The following is a 9,521-nucleotide window of genomic DNA, read 5'->3' on the forward strand; positions in this document are numbered from 1 at the left end:
TCTGTTCATCATCTGGTCAGATGATTGTAGGACTAATACCTCAATCATAATATCAATGTAACTACTTACCTAGAATTCAAACTTAATGTTAGCTTTATATTATTAAGCATTTCCCCCTCTAGAGTATTACAGCTGAGTCCAATAGGTGCTGCAATACTGGTGAGAATTGATTTTATTCTTGGAAACGGAATGGATTTGTAACAAATGATAAAATATTGTCATGACATATGCAGTATAAGATATTGTATCTGTCCCAGGAACTGATAGAAAGTGTTGCTGATAAATTAGGAATCACCGATTGGCTGTATTTGTTCCATGATTTATAATGCCCCCCCCTGTCTATGTCACCCACCCCCCTGCCACCGCTGTGCTGGGAAAGTGCAGTCAGGTCGGATCACATTCCTGCATCTCCCTCTCTTCCTGGTTCTTAAGTTTGACTGTTTGTGAAAGTTCAGGTGATCAGGAAGTAAGCTCAGAAAAAAGAAAGGAAGATAATTGTACAGACGGGAGTCAGAGAGCAGAGACCATGTGGATTACACTTGCAGATCGGTAATTGCCAAGATCTGGACTGGTAAGGTGGCACAGAACAGAAGACCAGATGGAGGAATTCCTAAGAAACCATATTAAGTGCATGGTGTGCCTTTGGGACAAGATCTGGCCACCACCTCCTCCCCAACCTCCCCAATTAATCAGGCCCTCCAATGTGGCCGTTGTTACCCCAATGCCCACAAACACTTTGCCCAGGGTGGACATGCTGACCGCCCTCTATGACTTTGAGGCACGGACTAACGATGAGCTAACGGTAAAAGCTGGAGAAGAGCTCTGTAAAGTGGGCGATGAAGGGGAATACGTTATGGCCAGGAGACTGACGGGGACATTGGACATGGGATTAGTACCAGCTAGTTATGTGTCGCCATTGGGCTTCGTTAATACTACCACCATGCCCGACTCCCCATTGGTTTTGAACCAGCCAAGTCCGACAAACCAGACTCAACTTCAAAACAGCGCAAACATCAGAGATGAGCCGTAAGTACAGAACCTCTGAGGAATGAGGAAATCAGCTAAAATAATCTGTTATTCAATGGGGTCTATTTATAAACTCATGACATTCACCCAACATTCTCTGGAGAACAATCGTCCAGGTCCATGTGTATTGAAAAGCTGCAAGTCATTTTCCACCAGATATGTTGAGTGAATGTCAAATGTACTGCTTCATAAATAGACCTCTAAAAAATCCATGTAAGAGATCTCATACCTGTATATTGAGGTGTAGGGGCACCATATGCAAAAAGCATAAAAGGTGCCAACGTGTATTAAGGGGTCTTGTAATGCCAATTAGTTCTTCATATCTGTTTTCCAGGCTAACAATAAACACTGAAAGCCTATCTCATGCAGCAATACTTGGCAGGCTGTGTGCAAGTAAATAAAAGAACAAATAGTTTGGAAAACAATACTTTCCCAGATTTTTACCTTCTGCCGCTTCTACACATTGATCCACAGACCCAATTCACAAAGGTCTGTGAGGTCAGTTCTTCCATAGGAGCAGCCTGGTCCTAGCCATACTCTCTACAGATTGAGGACATTGATCCAGCACAGTTGTCACCAATCCTGATGTAATGCAGCAATGCAAAACCCAGCACAACAACCTGTAACTGACTTGATGAGTTTGGGAAAAGACAAAAGTCCATCAAGCTGATTTTGTAACAAGTTTTTTTCGTTTCGTTTCTCAGAAGAATGCAAAAGAGAAACTCCCTAGAGCAACTATGAGCAATAATTAAATCTGAAATGGACATCGGTCTGGTTTGGTAGATCGAAATATTGCCGAGCAATTCTTTGCGATTCCATTACTCTTTTTTTCTGTTTTATGAAAGTAGATGTAACCCTAAATAAATGGGATTTCTTTTGCAAATTTGAAAGTATAGATAATATGGCTGCTTGGGATTTCTCAGGTTGGGTATATAATGGTGACTACAGTGGTCCATGCCTAGGTGTGTTGAATGGGCATTTGTAGATTCCATCAGCCGAGACAAGGAGCAGAAACTAAGTGACATGCAGGTTTGGATGTTGGGTAGTGAAAGCAGCACAGATAAGGGACAATAAAGTAAATATAAACCTATCTTACTAAAATAATCATTTCCCTAGAAAGTGAACTGATTGTCCCTCTCACATGGTTCCTACACTTTATCTCTCAGTTCCTTCTTATGGCCACCTACACAATGGTACCTCTGAGAATATATCAATCATTCTTAGTATTGCTAATTATTTGTGTTGCTGAACTTCTGCATTTGTGTTACAGCTGGTATGTGGAAGTGTCTAATCGGAATGAAGCTGAAATATTATTGCTCTCCCCGCCTAATACTCACGGGTCTTACCTGGTGCGACCCAGCGACACCAACCCTGGACAATATTCCCTATCAGGTGAGTGAGAAAACAAACATAAGGGAGCACTCCACACAAAGCTATTCATTTTTTGGTGTTTTTTTTTTGGGGTTTGGTATATTAAGGTGGTCCAATATTTTTAAGATAATATGAAGACAATTTATGTATTTGTAACTGCAATAATTATATTGTGATTTCCTACCCAGCTGGAAAAGAAAGAACAGCACTGCTAAATAATCAGGATATTCTAGGCTTCAGTGTGATGTTGATCTAACATTGGGAGGTTTCAGATGGAAATAGCAGAATAAGCACCATGCTGTTTTTCCATTGCTTTTCCAGTTGGTAGGGATAGGTTAACCAAATCTTTTACTTGGTTGCAGAATAGGTCCCCCATTGGCAATGCTTTCTAGCAGTGGGCATGTATCGCCATTTGCACATCTCAATGTTTCAGAGGTTTTGCCGTCTTAGCCAAGCTTTCATTTGGCACACAGAGAAGAGAATAAAGGCTTCAATCTTGGAGCAGAAACACAAGATCGGGGTAAACTTACAGTGCGCAGGTCTGATCACTAAGATCTATAACGCTTTATTCTGCCCCCCTGACATGTAGAAATCCTTCAGACGGATTTCGCTATACAGACTATGTCAGGTATTTTGTTCTGCAGTTCCTTTTTCCTCATTCTAAGTCAAACACAGAGTTAGAAAATATGAAATGACAAAGGTCAGTTACTTTACTCTAGATAAAGGCTTCTTATCCATCATGGTCTGTTCTGAGGACAAAGTCATTCATTTAACTCTTGTATAGGCACAAAGAGTTTTTAGCCAGTATTTGGAGGCAGCACTTACACATTGGAATATAAAGAAATAATAAGGTACAGCGATTTTTCATAAAGTTGGAAATTATTTCAAACTAACGAGCTAAGTATTAAAAAATCAAATCATAAATGTCTACTCACCATATTTTACCTCTGTCCACCAGTGCTTCAGGTAGGGTGACTTATGAGAAGGTAAAGAAAGTGACACAGTAAAAACAATTCTATTGAAGCTTTACCTTTTATCCTTCTTTTATAGTGCGTAATGAAAATAAAGTCACCCACTTCCGCATTCAGACAGACCACAGGGGTGAATATTACCTCCAGCATGGGAGAAGCTTCTCAAATATTCAGACTCTGATTATCTTTCACAAAACCAACTGGAAGCTTCTGAAGTGCCCCCTCCTGCAGCCGTGCATTACCCAGGTACATGGGAATTTATGGAATTACATGGGAATTATGGAAATTATCAGGTATGCTGGAGGTCTAAAAACCAGCAAAACATAGGCCAAGAAAATATGTTGCTTACATTAGACATTGAGGGGGGGAATATACCAACTGTGGACTTAAAGTTTATATTAGACGTGGGTCAAGCAGTCATTGGGTGCAGTCACTATCATGCAGTGCTGGATGGGTTTGTAAAATCTAAATGGTGTAATCCAGAGGTAGAGATATAGCCTGGCCAGTATTACAGTCCAGCCCAATGCCCCTCTAATTATTTATTTTTTAATCCGGCCTAATCAATTGTGGCATTATCACAAGTTCCCGCGATATCATCGAGTTCCTGCACAGTAACCCCAATTACTATGCCTAAAGAGCAGAAGCAATGCGCAGGTACCAGTCTCCGCAAGGTTGACCCCAAACGTCGTGTCTTCAACCCAACCAAATTCTTATTCTTTCAATGCAGCAACAAAGCCCTGTGTTTAGTGTGCAAGGACACCAACAGCACTTTCAAGTGGTCAAAGCACAATGGGCATTGTGATGCCAAGCACGCGCAGACGTACAGAGACTACACCGCAGATGAGCAAAGACTGAGACTGCTCGCTTGCAGTCACGGTTGGAAAAAAACTTTCCTTGGACACCTTGTTTCTTCTGGCCCAGTGTGCCTTTTTGACCTCCTGAAATGGCCTAGTAGTTGCCGACCCCTGGTGTAAACAGTTCTTTATTAGACAATAGCTGTAAGGGAAGGGGTGCCGACATGTGTTCCTAAATATTGAACACATGATATGCTAAGGGCATGCAGAAGAAAAGTTCTGACAAGAAAGGGGTTAAACCCTAAAGGGCACCAATAGGCAGAGTAGCATACAGCTGCCAACGACACATATATCATAAAGTGTTACAGAGGTTTTTGGTGCTTCTTATATATAATACAAAATCCAGACCAGAGTTGGCATGGAAATGAGAAAACTCCCAAGTCCTTGCATTTTGGATCTGGGTCATTGACACAAGCTGTTGGGAAAATAGGATTAACATGATCATTAATCATTTATCAGAAACAGAGAACAGCAGTGACAAGCTCATGACAAGTTTAATTTAACCCCTTGGACTAACATTTGCCGTAACCTCCTTCCATATTTAACGCTCACTGCTTGGCTCTCTCACCAAAGCACCAACATATACCAGGGCTGGGAACTAACAATCCCTACATCTGCTGGGTCTGCCACAGTCCTGTCTGTTTTTAACCTGAGAAACACTGTGACGTAGCTGCATAAGACAGGTTCTCTTTGGACATTTTGTAACAGAGAGAGCAAACAGCGTGAAATGTGCACCAACTTATTCCAGTGAAGTAATAGAACCTGTTTCATACCTTCCTGGTGTTTGCTGGGGGGGAAGCTGCAGAGAGACTCAGCTGTCATATAATGAATGCAAGCTGCTCAGAGGGTTTTTTTTCTTTTTATAAAGTGGAACTGGGCTTATCAAATGTTTTAAATATGATTTAATGTGTCAGTGGAATGAATGCAGCAGTTTACAAGTTCCCAAATTCCCTATCAATCTCCCTATTTATTTTTCCACTTCCTGAAACAATCCAAGCTGCCCAGCAAACGCAACAATTACAAAGTTTGGACAAGTCATATAACACCGCGTTTACCAGGCAGCATTAAAAAATGTCGCTGTAACTGCTTAAAGCCGCTAGGACAGCATGGCTCATATGAGCCTTTACATATTGATGAATAAACTGATTTGTGCTGATGTCACGGCACTGAGTTATGTTCACTGCATGAATGCTATCAGTGACTACACAGACAGCCGGCATGTGATAGAGCCCTGACTAAGGGTGTGTATAACACGCCAGTATATTGATCCAAGGCGTACACGGTTTACTTGCCAACACATGGATTTCTTCTTTTTATTTTACAACAGAAGGACTTGTGATTAATGATAAAATGTTTCTTTCAAGCAAACTCCATTTCTTTAAAATGATAAAACACCTCTCCTGTGCATAATATCATTTCATGTTTATTGAATACGTTCATTCATAAAAGTGGAAGTTAATGGAAAATAGTAATTCCTCCTTAATTGATATTTAAAGGGCCAGTTCACACATAAAAAAAAGATTTTAGCTAGAAATGGAGCCTGGGATCTCCAGTGGTGAGATCTCACTAATAACTCAACTTTGTTCCCACCGGCCTGCGGGTTTTTGGAAATCTTTGTGTGTCCATGTATCTCCTGATACAATAAAATCTAATTTGGGTGGACTAACATTTCAGATTTGTTCTCTTAGAGACTCTTGCATTATAAAGTCTTCATTCTCCTGCTGAAGTGAGGCAATACAGAACAGAAGTATCTGCATAACTTGCACTGCCTAGTAGAAAGCACAGGTTCAGGTACCTTAGGTGTTTCTATAACTTTATGAATCAGGGCAATTGTGTTTTAAAAGACAAAACAAGTCCAATTTTGATAAGATGTTTCAAGTCTAAATCACCCGGCGTTCTATATCCCCACAGGGAATCCAATAGGGAGTAGGTTTGTAAATTGGATGTATGGGTTCTCAAATCTCTATGCTGGATTCTCCAGAAGATGGAGGAAACTAGTAGACCATACAACCCATCAATCTAAAAGTAAATTATATTAGTTTCGAGTTGAATGACCTTCTAAGAACTGCTATCTTTTAGGTTGTGACTCCAGCTGATGGCTGGGAAAGGCCAAGGTCCGAATTCATCATTTTAAAACCGCTGGGGAAGGGGTTCTTTGGAGAGGTGTATGAAGGCCTCTGGAATAAAGAGGAGAAAGTCGCCATCAAGACTTTTAAACAAGGTTGGTAACATCAGATTTTTGGTATTTTCAGAGAAGTAAAATTGGGTCTTATAGTTTTCTGATATTTTGGCTCTTTCAGAGGACCTGAACAGAAGTGACTTTGAGAAAGAAATGACAGCGCTCAAGACACTGTGCCATCGGAACCTCATCAGTCTCCTGGCCGTGTGTTCCATTGGAGAACCAGTCTACATTGTCACTGAGCTTATGACTAATGGAAGCCTTCAAGATTACTTAAAAGGTCAACCCATGATATCTATGATTTGAAAACTGCATTGGGAGGGGATAAAGAAGTAAAGTGGATTATGGGAAGTGCAATCTATCATTAAAGTGAACATGATATCCAGTATGAGCACCCTAAAATTCATAACCCCCTTGTCTAAATAAGGTTCCTTAGTGCCAGATCAGATTGCTAGTGAGGTCTTGTCTTAAGGTCTAAGCCCCAACTTCTGAATGAAAGTCCTGCCCATCATTTTGCTCCTCAATGGCGGCAAGATGCTCTTGTCTGGTGTCCAATGGATGGGTTTAATTGAAGTAATCTGAAAGTAGTCTAAGACAAAACAATGGAGAGGTTTTTATGAACCAAGGAGATTGTAGGAGGGCATCTTACTTGTTCTGATTACAATGTACAACTCCATTAACTGATCACATTACCTCCATTTAGATAATTAGTTCTGAATGTAGTTATTGCATCTAATGATTGCCACTTTTCTCTACAGGAACAGAAGGGAAAAAACTTACAAATTCAGATTTTATCCACATAATCTGCCAGGTTGCAGATGGTATGGAGTACTTGGAGAAGAAACATGTGGTCCATAGGGACCTGGCTGCACGAAATATTCTGGTGGGGGATGACCTTGTCTGTAAGATAGCGGACTTTGGACTGGCTCGCTTGCTAAAGGTAAGTTATAATCTGCTGTCTTGTTACCTTATAACATGCAGCCTAGCCACTCCAGCCAGAGACTTATTTTGATACAATTTGGAGTGAAAGGGCTGCCATTTATAGGCTTCTGAAAAGGTTAGGTGTCTGGCTGTGGGCTTTTACGATTCAGAAAAAGTATTTTATAAATTATTTTCTTAGTATTATATTTCAGAAGCTTGGTGCCACCCTATTCAACCATGACACCCCCATCATGATAAATACAGGCCGTGTGGGATGTCTGCACTTTTTGTGGTCCCCAGGCACCCAGGCTTAAGGTCTGGTTCCCCCCTGGTTAGCAGGGGGGAACTTAGGGATATGTTACCCCAAGCTTCATGGGGGGTCATCCCCAGGCATAAGGGCTGGTCCCCCTAGCAAAGGTCCTAGGTCCTAGTACTGTTGTTGATGATATGTTTACTAAAATGACATTCTTTTTGTATTATTAGGATGACGTGTACTCTCCAGAAAACAACCGTTCTATCCCGATAAGATGGACAGCTCCAGAGGCTCTGAATTACTTTAAATATTCTATCAAGTCTGACGTATGGTCCTTTGGGGTCTTCATTTATGAAGTATACACATATGGAGAAACACCATATAAAGGTAAATGGTTTAGGTAAACACAGCATATATTAAATGTTTTTTTACTTACCCTGAAGGAGAGGAAATTCTTCCTTCTTTTAAAAGTTAACATGAGGAACCAAAAGCAGTCAATGACAATAAGTAGCATTATGATCCACAGGAGGGCAAGCAGGACTGGAGATATAGCCTGGAACTGCAAAAAAGTAATGGAAGGAAGAAATGTCAAAAACTTAGTGTCTACCCAAACCTAAACTATGGGTAATGACGTTCTTTCACCTTGATCTGTTAGGGTACTCACAGTTCCCAGCTCAGTTCCCAGCTCACCATATCTCCAATCACTATTTTCTGCAACCGGTATCAGCCTGTGGTCTTTGTGGATATGCATTTCATGTCTATAGATACCACTAGGATGATGCGCATGCCACCAAGACAAGTAGGGTTGTAGGTTTTCTAAAACATTAACGTCATAAAGTCTTTTGAATACAAAAATCCAACATGAAATCGGCTGACTGGTTTTTCTCTTTTCACCAGGGTTAAATAACCGGGAAGTCAACGTGCAAGTTTCCCAAGGCTACCGACTTCCGCAGCCTCCCAACTGCGAAATGGAAATGTACAATTTGATGCTTCTATGTTGGAAGGAAAAGCCTCAGAAGAGGCCCAGCTTTCTGGAGCTGGTGGAAATGCTTACCAATATCAGGAGGACTGTTCGGTGACGTACTGGACTTTAAAGAATGGACAGTCCTTCTCACTGTTATTCTCCACCAATGACAAGAATGACAAAAATTGAGCGGACCAACAAGTTTTATGAAGTTAACCTGCTGACCACTTAGAAGACAATGAAGTATCTTTTGACAATGACAATGACAATGACAATGAAGACAATGAAGTATTGTTGTATCTGGATGCATCCATCTCAACCTGTACGGCCTGTCAATGAAAGGTCAGGATTCCTAACTGCTTGTGGTCAGTTTTCAGGTGAATCATTTCCATATAACTATGTACTGTGACTGTAGTAAACCTGTAAATTTGTATCTGTATCCAAAGCTATAAATACACACATGTATATAAATGTTAGAATTAATAAATAATGTTTTGTTGTGTTTGTTTTGGTCACTTTTATGGTAACCTACTGACATTATACATAAACAACATTGAAGTTGAAGGTTTCACAGTCATTCTGTAATCGTTGTTCACTATATAGCCAAAAGTAGGTGGACCGCTCTCCAAATGGAGGTATTTCCAGTAATAGGTGCCCTTGCCTAGGGTTATGAATCCAGAATTATTATTATTATCAATAATATTATTAAAAAATAAACAGGATTTATATAGCGCCAACATATTGCTCAGCGCTGTACATTAAATAGTTGCAAATGACACAAAGACACAGAAAGTGATACAGAAGGAGGGGAGGACCCTGCCCCTAAGAGCTCACAATTTTGGAAGCGGAGGAAGTAACACACAATAGGAATCAGAATGAGAAGTATTTTTAAAACACATATAAAATTGATGCATTTTATATGCTATACAGAGAATATGTAGCTATAGGACAACATGGGACATATTCAATAGAAAGAAGAGAT

General features: G+C 40.4%; 1 protein-coding gene across 1 annotated transcript; it reads left to right on the forward strand.

The window, feature by feature from the left end:
• Positions 1-378: 378 nt before the first annotated feature.
• On the forward strand, positions 379-9,043 carry LOC140333021 (tyrosine-protein kinase Srms-like). Its single transcript, XM_072414395.1, has 8 exons — positions 379-1,026; positions 2,297-2,418; positions 3,448-3,614; positions 6,302-6,443; positions 6,523-6,681; positions 7,160-7,341; positions 7,806-7,962; positions 8,473-9,043. The coding sequence occupies exons 1-8, from the start codon at positions 599-601 to the stop codon at positions 8,652-8,654; spliced, it is 1,539 nt and encodes a 512-aa protein (XP_072270496.1). The 5' UTR covers positions 379-598; the 3' UTR covers positions 8,655-9,043.
• Positions 9,044-9,521: the final 478 nt, after the last annotated feature.

This window comes from Pyxicephalus adspersus, chromosome 6 (genome assembly GCF_032062135.1).
Source record: "Pyxicephalus adspersus chromosome 6, UCB_Pads_2.0, whole genome shotgun sequence".
NCBI lineage: Eukaryota > Metazoa > Chordata > Amphibia > Anura > Pyxicephalidae > Pyxicephalus > Pyxicephalus adspersus.